Source organism: Nyctibius grandis, chromosome 2, assembly GCF_013368605.1.
Source record: "Nyctibius grandis isolate bNycGra1 chromosome 2, bNycGra1.pri, whole genome shotgun sequence".
NCBI classification, from domain to species: domain Eukaryota; kingdom Metazoa; phylum Chordata; class Aves; order Nyctibiiformes; family Nyctibiidae; genus Nyctibius; species Nyctibius grandis.
The window spans coordinates 52592655-52608702 of record NC_090659.1 but is presented as its reverse complement, the minus strand read 5'-3'; the positions used below and the strand labels follow the sequence as shown (position 1 = coordinate 52608702).

The 16048-nt window shown below is 43.4% G+C and overlaps 1 protein-coding gene across 1 annotated transcript in view; it reads left to right on the top strand.

The window, feature by feature from the left end:
- Positions 1-7101, top strand: part of RFX8 (regulatory factor X8) — a 32714-nt gene extending 25613 nt beyond the window's left edge. Inside the window, exons 11-13 of the mRNA XM_068395297.1 lie at positions 655-749; positions 1901-2015; positions 6842-7101. Of these exons, the coding sequence (XP_068251398.1) occupies positions 655-749; positions 1901-2015; positions 6842-7101 (470 nt within the window). The remainder of the gene's footprint in view (positions 1-654; positions 750-1900; positions 2016-6841) is intronic.
- Positions 7102-16048: the final 8947 nt, after the last annotated feature.

Below are 16048 nucleotides of genomic sequence, written 5' to 3'. Positions count from 1 at the left end.
TATAGTAATGATAGTCATATTCTTCCCAAGGGGGATTTATTGCATTCTCTGTTTTCGTTGCTTTTCCAAATTATTATTTATAATAAGCAAGGTTTCACAGACCTTATCCATATGCCTTCTTGAAGGAAGACGTCTCAGTTAGAAGGGTATAAATTCAGAGAGGTGAAATAGTGTTGTACCATCTGGCACAGGGTGGTAGGTTCCAAGATTTTGGGGAAACAGCTGCATTGGTATTTGGCAATATAATTTATATTTCTGATGGCCTACAGAATATTCTGTATTTTCTGTTATTGTTTTAAAACTGTTTTTCCCCCCCCAATAGATAAAACAAGATTTTTTTTTTCAGCCACATAAAATCTCAGATAAGTAAGCTGGTATTGCATATAACCAAATTCCAGCTTTTGCATTTGAAGTGTTTATTCTTGCCATGATGACTAGGTCAGTCTAGATATGGTGGAAACTGACTGATTTCAAAGTAGAGTACTATTCTTCACTAAAGGAACAGTATTATTAATTATATTAATCATAATGCTATAAACAGATGTCTTAATACATTTTAAGCTAAAGATAGAAGAAAAAAGCTAAAAACTGAAGAAAAAAAATAAAAAGCAAGCCTATCACTTCAAGTAATGGTCTCCCTTCTATATTTCATAGGTTGGAATGACTTAATGGCTTTGCTGGCGACTTCTGCAGATATTCGGTTTCTCCTGAACTCTGTGTATTCAAATCTTCAGGCTTTTATCATTCAGGTATAAAATTAATTTAATAATTTCTGAAAAGAAAGAGTGATTACATCATTTACCCTGCTACATGCTGGCTGTCACTGGTCTGCAGGAGCTATGTTGTACACTAGCAACCTGACCAGACTGCAGATTTGCATAAATACAATTTATGCATGCTGCAGAAAAAGGGGGAATTAATTGTCATACAAAAATTCCATCTGTGCCAACAACTACAAGCATATTTCTGTGCATAGATCCACTTGGGCAGTTTCAGTATCTGCTCTCATTTTGTAGATACATATTATAACAGTTGCTAATAAAACAAAATTCAGAAGAAAAATGTTAGTAAAAATGAAGATAATACCTTGTGATTCCTGAAACTGTTGATTCATGAAACTGTTGACTTTTAGCAGGTGGTAGGAGAGTGATAATTTCTAGTACAATGTCTCTAGCTCTTGTGAAAGATTCAAGCGCAATCATCCTTGCATGTGCACCTTCCCATAGGTTACCAACTCTACCACCCCTGTTCCATCACTGATTCAGAATTAGCAGTAGCTTGATAGCACCACAGCATTTGGTTGGTTGCCAGAACAATTAATTTGGGTCTGGGCAGTGGTTAAAGTCTTTTTTTTTTTCCCCTTTCTGAAGCAGCAGGGTAAACTGTACTTCTTTAGCTTGATTATTTCATTTTTTAATTTTTTAAATTAAGAATAGTACTTTGCAGTTCTGTGCTGCCATCATCTCATAGAACCCTCAGCTACCTCATGGGATGGTATAGAGAAGATGTAGCAGGATTTTTCCTGGGGGTTGACAGTTATAGGGTAGAAGGCAGTAGACACAAGTTGCAGCAAAGAAAATTTCCAATAGATAAAAAGAAAAAAAATTTACCATGACAGCATGGGAAGAGGTTACCTGGAAAGGCTGTGGAATCTCCATCCTGGAGGTATTCAGAACTTGGCTGGAAAAGGCCTGAACTAAGTTGGCCATGCTTTGAGCAAGAGATTGGATTAGATTATGTCCAAAGATCCCTTGCAACCTAAGTTATTTTAGGATTCTGTGAAAAAAAACCCTGCTTGTCCCACTTCTGTATGCAGTTTGTACAGGGAAATACTCTGCAACCCAATAAGGAATTATTTTAACCAACTTTATCATAAAGCATTTTTTCTCTCTGTCTGCAGCCAAGCACGAGTAAAGAGGAGTTTATAAAACTGGCATCGGATTTCCAGTTGAGATGGAACTTCCTACTGAGTGCAGTAAGCAAGACTCTGACCCTCAACTGTGCAGACAGTTTTGGTAAGTAGGATCTTTGTGACTCTCATCTGATCTGCACCTTTCTGCCCTGAGATGGCAGACGCACCAGATCATTTTAACTGACATAAATTCACGCTACAGTCAATAGGGGCATCACTTCTTCCTATTCCCTTCCTTGCATTGAGCAGCACCATTCACCTGTTGATGTAGCTAGCCAGGTCAGGGAAAAGAAACAGTTGTCAACCAGATTTGTTTTCTGATCCAAACTCTAGGATAAGCAGAAGGGAGGAATCACAGAATCACAGAATCACACAGAATCAACCAGGTTGGAAGAGACCTCAGGGATCATCGAGTCCAACCGTTGCCCTGACACCACCCTGTCGACTAGACCATGGCACTAAGTGCCATGTCCAGTCTTTTCTTAAACACCTCCAGAGATGGTGACTCCACCACCTCCCTGGGCAGCCCATTCCAATGTCTAATAACCCTTTCTGAAAAGAAATTCTTCCTAATGTCCAACCTGAACCTCCCCTGGCGAAGCTTGAGGCTGTGCCCTCTTGTCCTATCGCTAGCTGCCCGGGAGAAGAGGCCAACTCCCACTTCACTACAACCTCCCTTCAGGTAGTTGTAGACTGCAATAAGGTCACCTCTGAGCCTCCTCTTCTCCAGGCTAAACAACCCCAGCTCCCTCAGCCGTTCCTCATAGGTCAAACCCTCCAGACCCTTCACCAGCTTGGTCGCCCTCCTCTGGACTCACTCCAACACCTCAACATCTTTCTTGAAGTGCAGGGCCCAGAACTGGACACAGTACTCAAGATGCGTCCTCACCAGTGCCGAGTACAGAGGGATGATCACTTCCCTAGACCGGCTGGCTACACTATTCCTAATAGAGGCCAGGATGCCATTGGCCTTCTTGGCCACCTAGGCACACTGCTGGCTCATGTTTAGCCGGCTGTCGATCAGCACCCCCAGGTCTCTTTCCGCCGGGCCGCTTTCTAACCACTCTTCCCCCAGCCTGTAGCGCTGCATGGGGTTGTTGTGGCTGAAGTGTAAGACTCGGCACTTGTTCTTGTTGAACCTCATGCCGTTGGTCTCGGCCCATCTATCTAACCTGTCCAGATCCCTCTGTAGGTCCTTCCTACCCTCCAGCAGATCGACACTGCCACCCAGCTTGGTGTCATCTGCAAATTTGCTGAGGAAAAGTAGGAGCATGCAGCTGGAGATGGTGGGCAGGGCAGGACTCCCTCTTTCTGCAGAAGCCATCATTTGTCTATGGAAATAGGGGGAACAGCAGCCTGAGGTGTGAGCCTCTACTCTCCCTCCCTCCAAGAGATGCACACCCCAGCAGAAGGGCGTGATGGAGAGCTGGAACCACTAATATCCCAAACCTCAAAAACTCCAGATCTCTCAAGTGATAGCTCCCAGTCCTTCAGGTTCTTTCTGTGTAATACAGCCAGAGCAGAGCCACTGCGATAACTGCTTGCCAAAAAGGCAGTTAGTTCCTCTGACAACAGTTATATGCTCCTTTTCCTTATGCCTTACACTGACATAAGTGCTTGCCTAGCCAGCAGCAAGCCTGTTCAAGGTGTCAAATTGACTGAAAACTAGTCACTCCTTTAGCTGGTTTAGTTTTCTCTCTGTTTTAGGGCTCTGAGCTATCAAGCATCAAATCCATCCCACACCAGAGGAAGGCAAGAGAAGAGAAGGGACTGTGTAGTCAGAGTCACTAGAAGTGGCTTGAAGTAGTACAACCACATCTTGAATCAGTTCAGTCTCTTCCGTTTCTATATTGCATCAACCCTACCTGCCTTGCTCTTCATTTGTAAAACCTTTCAGAGGCTCACTCTCTCTTACTCATTCTGCAGAAATGCACCATCTCCTGTGAGAAGCATCTGATCCCAAACTATATGAACCGCATTTTAGATTTTCAAAGGGGCACCTTCATATTCTTTCCTCTTCTGTTGGATAGGGCTTCACACAAATACCCAAAGAAAACCTCATTATCTTCTTTGAAATTCGCCTGCAAAACCATACTTTCATGTGTTTCCTACAAAAGGGTATGTTAAGGTTGTTGCCTTTTGTATTCTTCAGTATTCTTTCCCTGTTAATGTCTGTGTGCTTGTATGTGTGCATCCCTTTCCTGCATCTAGCAGCTACCTTTTGCCTTATATTTAGATTGCAAACTCTCTGGAGCGAGATCAGAGTTTTGTTCTGTGTCTGCGGGGAACATATAGCACAGTAGGGTCCCTTGTCCGTCAGCTGCTGCATTACAGTAATAATAAAATAATCATTCCTTTCTCTCTCTCCAGAGGAGTCCTGCACAAAATTCTCCATTACATGCAATATTTTGGGCAGTGAGGCAATTAGGAATGAATTCCAAGAACAGCAGTGGAAGCATACTCTTTATTGAAATTCCCCACAATGATGAAATCCTCTTCCCTCTTTCCACCACAACAAGAGTTTAATGAATTGCCTCCGTGTTCTGCAGTTGTCAGCGGTTGGGGACACAACTGATGGAGAGCATCCCTTCCACTGCTGAGCCTTCCTTAAACTAGTTACAAATGATATTGTCATCCCACTTATGACAGTCTCCCTACTATACTTCAGTAACACTAAGATTGAATTTATTCTCACCTATGAGAGTGTTAAAAAATGTCTTTTAATCTTTCTCTGTGATGCTCCAATTAATTTGATCATTATTATCTTCTTTCTTAATACCTTGGTTCTTTAACATGTTGGGCTATATGACCTATCAATGTCCCTTTTTTCCTGTGTTTCTCTAGTGGACAAGGCTGAAGCCATTATATTAACAAGCCGTCTGGTGTAAAAGTTCTGTACTCAGGGTCATTGCTTTTCAGAAATTTCTTAAATCCCAGCATTTCTTGCAGGAATGGAGGGCATCCTACAAGTCAAAATATGTAGTATCCACACTGAGGAAACACAATTACTTAAGGAAATATGTGAGCATCATGTTAATGCAGTGTGCCTCCCAGCAAAATAAACCACATACCAGTAACCAAACCCAAACTTACTTCTGTCTGGGGCTCTTGCCTTGGAGCTTGGCACATCTGGCACACATAATATACTGGCATACTCACACCTCTGAATCTAGGATTGACTTTTACCATTTTCCAGCCCAACCGCCACATGGGTGTTGCCCAAGTGTGATCAGAGGAACCATGCAGTTAACCCCACTGTAAGGCAGCAAGGAGCAAGTGTGCTCCAGCAGTCAGGGCTAATGGGACCACTACAGGTCTTGCAGCTCCACCTCCTCTCCAGCAAATGTGCCTCTATGTATCCATCACAGAGCCTCACATCAGTTGGTAGACCCCCATTTCCTTACCCGTTGCCCTTCCGAGGCATTCAGGGATGTATTGCTGAGCCATGCTGGCTGGACAGTGACCTGTGCATTCCTCTTTCGCAAGCAAGCTGCTTCAACCTATTCCCTCTCCAAAACTGTGTCCCTCTGTATCATCCCAAGGGACAACTGGAGTGGTAGCTTTTGTTTCATGCTTACTCTTATTGAATATATTGAAAACACCTGTAAGACTGTTAGAAAAACTCATGGACTACTAGTGTCAGGTCTGTATAGTCTAAACTTCAAGTATAAAAGTCCCTTTCCTTGTCCCATAGATAAACAAGTACTTCCACTTACTTTGCTAGAATTTAAAGATGTGCAAAAGGACAAACAGCAGAAGCAGCAGCTTCTCAGACGCATATAACATCAAAAGAGGCAGTATTTTTCATTTTTAAAGCTCTGTAAACCTTGGTCGTTCATATAAATTGTGATATCTCCTTGTTGATGTCCATGTAAACATGTTTGTGGGATGCAGAGGTTATGAATTGCTTGATGAATTCCTATGCAGATTTATGGCATGGGAGAAGACCTACTCTTTACTATAAGGGCTTTCATCCAAGGTATGATTCAAAAGTCAATGGCCTCAGTGAGTGTCTCTTGGCTTTTAGCAGTTATGCCCCAAGCTGCAAGGTAGGCCATTTATATGTCATAGATACAAGACATACAGACGTCTGTAGGAGGATTTGCTTGGGAAAAGGTGGAATGATTTATTTTAGCGCAGAGCCACGAAGATGATTAAGGGGGTGGAACATCTCCCTTATGAGGAGAGGCTGAGGGAGCTGGGTCTCTTTAGCTTAGAGAAGAGGAGACTGAGGGGTGACCTCATTAATGTTTATAAATATGTCAAGGGCAAGTGTCATGAGGATGGAGCCAGGCTCTTCTCAGTGACACCCCTTGACAGGACAAGGGGCAATGGGTGCAAGCTGGAACACAGGAGGTTCCCCTTAAATATGAGGAAAAACTTCTTTACGGTGAAGGTGACCGAACACTGGAACAGGCTGCCCAGAGAGGTTGTGGAGTCTCCTTCTCTGGAGACATTCAAAACCCGCCTGGATGCGTTCCTGTGTGATATGGTCTAGGTAATCCTGCTCCGGCAGGGAGATTGGACTAGATGATCTTTCAAGGTCCCTTCCAATCCCTAACATTCTGTGATTCTGTGATTCTGTGATCTGTCCAAGGGCAGAATGGGGATGATATGTGGTTGTTGATAAGCCTTGTAGTAGTAGTGAAACTGGGGGAAGAACTTGAACAGGAAAGAGAATAAACACAAGTACACTTACCTCTCTAGGTAAAATAAGGGGAAAAGGCTTTTGCTTATGTTTAAAATCTGTAGTTGGTGCCTATTTTGCTGTGATATTTGGAAGTACATAATTTTGTAAGGACTATTTGACGAGTGCTTGCTACTTTGTCTAGTCTGTTACTATAATGAAGCCCTTCAAAAAAGCACGCATCGTGAAGATAAGCAAATGAAGAGATTGTTAAAATTATTTTTATTTTTCTTTAAACCTAGGAACCTGGCATTTTTTTAACTTGCTACTTATGGATTTTGTGGCTCACGTTTTCCTGTCCTACATAGAGGAGGAAGGAGATGAAAATTTCTGGCTCGCAAAGCAAAATGAGTCCACTGCTCTGTGGGTTTATGAGCCCAGCCCTCTCTGGGGCTATTTTGCAGAGCAGCAACATGAAGCCAATGCTCCAGAGACAGTTCTCATAACTTTGATGCAGAGCCAGAGTGACTTTGGATTAAACAACGTTGTTCCAGAGTTCTGAGTTGTTCGGTGGACACAGCCACAGGCAGCAAGGTGAAATAAACACTAATGTTAAAGAAAATTACCCCCCTAAAAAAAAAAGAGTTATAAATTGGGTAAATCAGGAGGGATTGGGAGGGGTGTGGTTGTTTGAGGGGTTTTATGTATGTAAAGTAGAACTAACGAAATCTAGGTTTGCATGGAGCTGTGTCCAATGTCACCTAAACCTCAAGCCACAAAGCATCCTCCACATCCCGCCCCCACCCCACGATCCCATCAAGGGGTCGTAATCTCCACACCACCCACCTCCCCATCACTGCAGTTCCTTAGTTCTTTCCTTAGGTTTCCATCAGACCTTTGGCACTCCTTCAGATTCTCCAAGTGTTGTCTAAGCAAGAGCAGCACTGTGCTGGTGGGTTGGGAGCAGCTTGTGGGCTAGCTGACAAACAGACTGCATGTATTTATTGATCAGAAGAGAGAGTGCATGATGTGGTCTTTTCTCGCTGTTGGAAGCACTGAGAGGCTCTCTTTCCTCCACCTACCTGTTAGTTTTATCAAAGATGCAGAAGAATGAAGTCCTTGAGACCTTTCACCAGACTTTCTTGTAGTCAGTCCACTACATAAGGGATGACATACAGGTAGCAAACATGATAGACGCTAAGTCTTCCTAGGATACAAGGTTAAATGTAAGGACATATGGGAACATGGATCAAGCCTCTGTGCTTAATACAAGTGATGAATTAGGCATTCATCTGTTTTCAGATTTCTCTTCCATGCAGTAACAGCACTTGTCTTAAATCTCAGGGAACATTGTGTTTTCCAGAGAACAGTGCTGGACAAATGTTAATGGCACCAAGATTCACAAAGAAAATTACATGTTTGGGGTGATCCTGCTATAGCTATTTTCCTCCCAAGATGTATTCAGCTTCCATAAACTATGACCAGGACTGGAAATGGACTGTTTTAAAACCATCTTTATTAGTTATAAAGACCCTTGGTGGACCCTTGTTTTTAAAATATAAGATATGTTAAAACTAGCTCAGCAATGAAAGTTGGAGGGGAGAAAGAAGGCACAAAGGGGACAAACCAAGAATTATTTATACATGTAATGGACATGTCTGACAGTTTTTGTTATTTTTCAAATGCAATGTAATGACCCATCCTGCCACACCATCTTAACGTCAAAAACCAAACTGAGCTGGGTGCAGGCTATGAGCAAGGAATCTCTAAACCACTGATGGTCAGAAATTAGGAGATAAACCAGTAGGAGTCTTACTCAGTATCTGCCCTGCTTCCTATGCTCTTTCACTGTGCTGCCCATATGGGCTTTTGTACAGCCCACTCTGCCCATTGCAATGCTCTTATGTGGAAGCCAGCAGGGAAGGGTCTGACACAGGTTTTGTCTGAGTGATGTGCCTATAAATATGTCTATCAGTTTTGAATATTTTGTACATGATCTTAAGAACAGAGCAAGGCTGATTAGAGTTGAGTGACGAGGGGTGTCGAAGTAAGAGAGGAAGGATATAAAACATGAAATGGGGAGCATGACGACTTGAGAGAAGGTATGGAGGAGGGAAGGAGACAGTGAAGGATTGGGACAGTGTAGAAAGAGTTTAGAGATTAAAGATCCCAACAGCTGACGGATTCTACCAATCCATGTGCAAGATGCTGATGAAGGTGGGATGAAAAAGAGATTCTAGTTAGAGCCTGCTCACGCTGTGGTTCAAGTGTTTGCAGTTTGTGAGGGAGCTGAAAAACTTGAGCCTGCAGCTCAGAAGGGTTTCAGGAGCTGTGACAGAGTGAGTGAGTGCTTCTGCCTACTTGTGTCCTTCAAACAAGTGGTAGCTCCCACCTCAAACATTGCAGGCTCCTTCTTTTTGGGTGACAATACTAATTCCACAAGTTGCTGAAAAACACAGCTGCCAAAAGCATCTCCATCACCCACCACTTTGTATCGCTATCTCTGTAGATCCTCTGAATAGATTCCCATTGCGTGAGGATTTGTGTTCTGTAACTTTTGATCACCAAAAATCATCATGCTCCCAAGCAACCATCTGTCCCTGCTCCTGACAAATCCCCCTTCGGCCACAACCCGTTCTGTGGGGTATCCAAACCCTCAGCAGCCTTAGCAGCATCCACCAGCCATGCTGCTGTTTCCTGGACCAGCATTTCTGCTGCCTGACATATCACTTTGTGCATCACGGGTATATTTCATAATTTTTCCTTTTAACTCCTTTACCTCATGCAGCCTCTGCAGCTCTCTGAGACCCAGCGTCTTTCGTCAGTCCCCATCCTCCACTCTGTCCTCTGCCAACAACACCAACCTCCGTATCTTTTTCATCTTGTCCCACAAGGCATTTCTATGCCTTCTCTACAGCCTGTTATGCTTGGGAAAAAAATCTGTTCATTGCACCTCCACCCTCATCTCATTGAAATTAGTGCTAAAAACTCAGTTTTGCCGTGAAACCCTGGAAAAACGAGAGGGAGGACTGGTAACAGAAATCAGAAAAGAATTTCCCAACCTTGCCCTGATATCAGCAGCATCAATATGTGTCTGTGGCTTAGCAGATCCCTTTATGATCTTTTAGTTGTCACCTTCATTCTTCCTCTTCCTTCCCCATCTGTTTTTGGTCCTCCATTCCTAGTTCATGCTGAATATAAATTACACTCCTCGGCAGAGAGACCATGTTTTTCCATTTATTTTGAACAGTGCAGCACATTTCTGAATCTTTTTTTTTTTTAATAAAATTTGAACCATTAATATAATTGTTAATAATCTTGAAAACTGAATACATTCCAAGTTGGTGACATCTCCCAAGGAAAACATTATTTTTATGTGAAAAAATGTAGAGGGTGGGGAGTGAGACAATACGAGGTTTGAACACACTGGCTTAACAGGGAGTGTTACACATGAAAAGCTATATAGCCAAATGCACGTAGTATGAACTAAGAATTGTTGAAACCGGTGGCAGTAACGAAGGTGCTCTGAGTGAGTCGTAGTCTACAAAAGTGCAGCTCAGAGAGCATTGGCCCGATCTTTATTCCTTATCACAGAGCTTGCAGTTGCTTTGTCTCAGCACAAATAGCATTTTTTCATCTAGAAAATCCCATTCTAGACTTCGTCTCTTTCTTCACTTGTTACCAAATTAAAATCCTATTAAACTGCACACCTACAGTGAGTTTATCTGCAGAGCACCGTGCTGTAGCTTTTAATCCAATTCCACACCTTTGTAACATACAATATACTGCAAATCAGGGCGCAGAGAGAGTGAGGTTACGCTGTTCATAGTTCTGTTGGCAGAGAGCAAATCAAACACTTTGCTTTGTTAAAAAGGGAGAAAAAATAAGGACATAGTTAAATACTTCACTTGAAGGAATGGTAAGTGTTCATCTGAGTGGTCTGTATAATCCAGGATACAGAGATCAAGTGCAATCATTAACTAAAATGCTCAAAAAACGAGAGTAAAATCTTGACCCTGCTTAAATTCAGTGGCAAAACTTCTGCTGATTTTAAGAAAGTCAGGATTTCAGCATGAAAAAGCAGTGCCCATCAGGGGGAGAGACAGGCTGAGACTGAAGAAGAACAGAAGGGCTTATAGCAGACATCTAAAGTGTGAGTGATGTATTAAAAAGCGGATGTGGCCTCCTGTCAGACCTTTGCCACCCTATGAGGAAACCTGGTGTGTATCTCCTATTGTTGGGTTAATTGATATAAATTAAGGTTGGGTATCTGTATAATACCTCGGGTTCAGCAGGAAAGAACAGAGAAGACTTTTTTATTCAATGAAGGGAGAAACAAATGATTTACAGTTCCTACAGTCAAAACATATCCATGTTTCTTTTCTAATTTTCAGCTCATCCGGGTCATTTTAGGAAAGAGAATTACTAAAACTTTTATTAAATTGGATCTTCAAGTTGGAAGGGAACCAATTCTTACCCAAAAAGATGGACAGACACTTTTTTGCCTCTGATGAACAGCAAATCTTTGGAGAAAACCAGACTGACTTGAAAATTCTTTATGCTAGACCATTCTTACTTTTTGATACAACTTTAAGAAATACTTTTTTCATTCTCTTAAATTTAAGATCTTTTCCTGGAAATACTAAATGCCAAACTGTGCCAGCAACTCAGTTATTTTGTCACATGATTTGGTTGTTTGACTTTATTTTAATGAATCTTCAAAATAAAAAGGTGAAATATTTGTGGTTTGGTTTTATCTATTTCTTGTATTTTTTGTCGTCAGTAAAGCTGAAGGCCTACCTGAAGTTACTGTGGTGAACTTACCTGGAAGCTACAGAACAGGTGAACGACTCTGTGTCAATGCTGCTTTGTGCCTACCATGCGTAATTTAAAATTGGTATTTATTGCATATAGAACTTGGCACTAATTTCTGTGTCTTGAGAAATTCCTCCTTCATTTCCCATTTCTACAGGATACAAGAGTCAATATCTCACATATAATACTATTAACTGAAATAAAATAGCTTGTTTATAATGTTATTGATTTGTTTATGTTAAAAACAACCTGGTTTAAACTTGGTCTATAAGCATAGTACAAGCAAAGAGAAACTCTGGCATAAATTTGTGTGAAATAGTAACTACAGAGTATGAAATTTGTCTTGCATGCATCAGATTGCATGAGGAAATTCCCTGAAACACCAGGGAAATAGGGGTTTTAAATATTTTTGAAGAGCATGTCTGCAAGGAGTTGACCGGGCCTGGTTGTTATTTCAAGAAGGGACAACTGCTTCGTTATATTCAGAACTGACATTTCCTGAATGTCACGGTTTAAAGCTGGGCCAGCTATTAACCAGGTGGCAGATACTCTCTGTTAACCCTCTCCCCCCCACCTAAGGGAAAGGGAAAGGGAAAAGGGAGAGAGACTTATGGGTTGGAAAGTTAAAACAGTTTTAATAAACTATAATAATGAAAAAGAATATAATAACAATAATAATAGAAATAACCAAATATATACAAATATGTACAAAACCAAGATCAAGAGCTTGGAAATCCTCCTCAGGCAGAATTGCTCCCCCCAGTACAGGCAGAGGGGAAAAGGCAGTACCTCCCCCCAGCACAGACAGAGAGCAAAATGCAGAAGCTCCACCCAGCACGGGCAGAGGGCAAAATGCAAAAGCCCCACTGCCATCACACCTGCAGGCTTTTAACTGGAGATTTGGCAAAGCTGGTACCAATCAGTGGGAGACAGGAGGGCCCCTCCCTCCTGGGCCCCACCTCCAGGAGGCAGTGGGTTAGTGATAAATAGGAAAGTGAGAATGACATGTATGGGATGGAATACCTCGTTAGTCAATCTTGGGTCACCTGCCCTGTCTGCTCCTCCCTGCAGGTGCGAGCCCCCTTCGGCTCTTCACTCATAAGCAGTGAGGAATTTAGCAGTGACCTTGGTTTCTCCAAGACTAATTGGCCTGGTTTGGGCCAAACCAGGACATTCCACCCCTTATTCCATACCATTCATGTCATACTCAGATCACCACTACCTTTTCATTTTCAAATATATATATACATATCACTAGTCTATGATTCATCTTTATGCAAAAAGTCCATCAAGTTCATTTGGTTCAGGATTGTGGGTTTCCATCTGGTTAGCAGTCTCTCAGCAGTCTCTCTGGCTAGCAGTCTCTCTTTTGTCATGGTTCGTGCCCACGGGTTGCAGGGTAAAGATGTCAGACTCGAGGAGGTTACTGGACGCCACTTGATGAAGCTAGCTCCGGTCTCATCACCACTGTCTTAACCTAAAAGACACTTATGCAGCAACAACATGCAGTTCAGACTTAAGTAGTCTCACCCAGAATCAGATCACCTTCAGGGACACATCGGACTTCACCATCTTGCAACATCACCCACCAAGTACATCCAGGTCCCTGAGCAAAAGCAATCCCACGAATGGGTTTACCTTTGCCCGTTGCAGGAAGAATCCAGACAGTTTTTCCCAATAGATTCCTTTCATGCACCACAGGGACTTTATCTCCTTCTACTGTATGTAAAAGGTCTGACTGAGCAGGGCCAGCTCGGTTGATAGATCCCCTGGTGTTAACTAACCAGGTAGCCTCTGCCAGATGTTTATCCCAGTTTTTAAAGGTTCCACCCCCCATTGCTTTCAGGGTAGTTTTTAACAGCCCATTATACCGTTCAATTTTCCCAGAGGCTGGTGCATGATAGGGGATGTGATATACCCATTCAATGCCATGCTCTTTGGCCCAGTTGTCTGTGAGACTGTTTTTGAAATGAGTCCCATTGTCCGACTCAATTCTCTCTGGTGTGCCATGTCGCCACAAGATTTGCTTTTCGAGGCCCAGAATAGTGTTCCGGGCAGTGGCATGGGGCACAGAGTATGTTTCCAGCCATCCGGTGGTTGCCTCCACCATGGTAAGTACATAACGTTTACCCTGGCGGGTTTGAGGGAGTGTGATATAGTCAATTTGCCAGGCCTCCCCATATTTATATTTCAACCACCGCCCCCCATACCACAAAGGTTTTAACCGTTTGGCTTGCTTAATTGCGGCGCATGTTTCACAATCATGGATAACCTGTGCAATAGAGTCCATGGTTAAGTCCACCCCTCGGTCACGAGCCCATCTGTATGTTGCATCTCTCCCTTGATGACCTGAAGTGTCATGAGCCCACCGAGCTAAAAATAGTTCACCTTTGTGTTCCCAGTCCAAATCTATTTGGAACACTTTAGCAGCTTGATCCGCTTGTTGGTTGTTTCGATGTTCCTCAGTTGCCCGACTTTTAGGTACGTGAGCATCTACATGACGTGCCTTCACGACTAGTTTCTCTAGCCGAGCAGCAATATCTTGCCACAATTTAGCAGCCCAAATAGGTTTCCCTTTGCGCTGCCAGTTGCTTTGCTTCCACTGCTTTAACCACCCCCACAAGGCATTTGCCACCATCCATGAGTCAGTATAAAGATACAGCCTTGGCCACTTTTCTCGTTTAGCAATATCTAAAGCCAGCTGGATGGCTTTTACTTCTGCAAATTGACTTGATTCACCTTGTCCTTCTGTGGCTTCTGTGACTCGTCGTATAGGACTCCATACAGCAGCTTTCCACTTCCGATGCTTTCCTACAAGACGGCAGGATCCATCGGTGAACAGCGCATACTGCTTCTCATCCTCTGGTAGTTCATTATATGGTGGGGCTTCTTCAGCACGTGTCACCTCCTTTTCTGGTGGCATTCCGAAGTCTTTGCCTTCTGGCCAGTCCATGATTACTTCTAAGATTCCTGGGCGATTAGGGTTTCCTATTCGAGCCCTCTGCGTAATTAATGCAATCCATTTACTCCACGTCGCATCAGTTGCATGATGGGTAGTGGGAACCTTACCCTTGAACATCCAGCCTAGTACTGGTAATCGGGGTGCCAGGAGAAGCTGTGCTTCAGTACCAATTACCTCTGAGGCAGCTCTAACTCCTTCATATGCTGCCAGTATCTCTTTTTCAGTTGGAGTGTAATTGGCCTCGGAGCCCTTGTATCCTCGACTCCAAAATCCTAGGGGTCGACCTCGAGTCTCCCCTGGCACTTTCTGCCAAAGGCTCCAGGTAGGACCATTGTCCCCAGCTGAGGTGTAGAGCACATTTTTAACATCTTGTCCCGTACGGACTGGTCCAAGGGCTACTGCATGCACAATCTCTTGTTTAATCTGTTCAAAAGCCTGTCGTTGTTCAGGGCCCCACTGAAAATCATTCTTCTTTCTGGTCACTTGATAAAGAGGGCGTACAATCTGGCTGTAATCTGGAATATGCATTCTCCAGAAACCCACAACGCCTAAGAAGGCTTGTGTTTCCTTTTTGTTAGTTGGTGGGGACATAGCTGTTATTTTGTTGATCACCTCTATCGGGATCTGGCGACGCCCATCTTGCCATTTAATCCCTAAAAACTGGATCTCCCGGGCAGGTCCCTTGACCTTGCCCCTTTTTATGGCAAAACCAGCTTTCAGAAGAATTTGGATTATTTTCTCCCCTTTGTCAAAAACTTCTGCTGATGTATCACCCCACACAATGATGTCATCAATGTATTGCAAATGTTCTGGAGCTCCACCCTTTTCTAGTGCAGTCTGGATCAGTCCATGGCAAATAGTAGGACTGTGTTTCCACCCCTGGGGCAGTCGATTCCAGGTGTACTGGATACCTCTCCAGGTAAAAGCAAACTGTGGCCTGCACTTTGGTGCCAAAGGAATAGAGAAAAATGCATTAGCAATGTCTATGGTGGCGTACCACTTGGCTGCCTTTGACTCCAGTTCGTATTGAAGTTCTAGCATGTCTGGCACAGCAGCACTCAGCGGTGGCGTAACTTCATTTAGGCCACGATAGTCCACAGTTAATCTCCATTCTCCATCAGACTTTCGCACTGGCCATATAGGACTATTAAAGGGTGAGCGAGTCTTGGTAATCACTCCTTGATTTTCTAATTGTCTAATCAGTTTATGAATGGGGATCAGGGAGTCTCGATTGGTGCGATATTGTCGTCGGTGCACCGTGGTAGTAGCAATTGGCACCTGTTGTTCTTCAACCTTCAGCAACCCCACAACAGAAGGATCTTCTGAGAGGCCAGGCAAGGTAGACAGCTGTTTAATGTCCTCAGTCTCTACAGCTGCTATACCAAAGGCCCATCTGTACCCTTTTGGGTCCTTAAAATACCCTCTCTTGAGGTAGTCTATGCCAAGGATGCACGGAGCATCTGGGCCAGTCACAATGGGGTGCTTTTTCCATTCATTTTTAGTTAGGCTCACTTCGGCCTCCAATACAGATAACACTTGAGATCCTCCTGTTACTCCTGAAATGCTGATAGATTCTGCCCCTTTATGATCCGATGGCATTAGGGTGCACTGTGCACCAGTGTCTACCAGGGCTCGATACCTTTGTGGTTTTAATGTGCCAGGCCATCGAATCCACACAGTCCAATAAATCCGGTTGTCCCTCTCCTCCACCTGGCTGGAGGCAGGGCCCCCC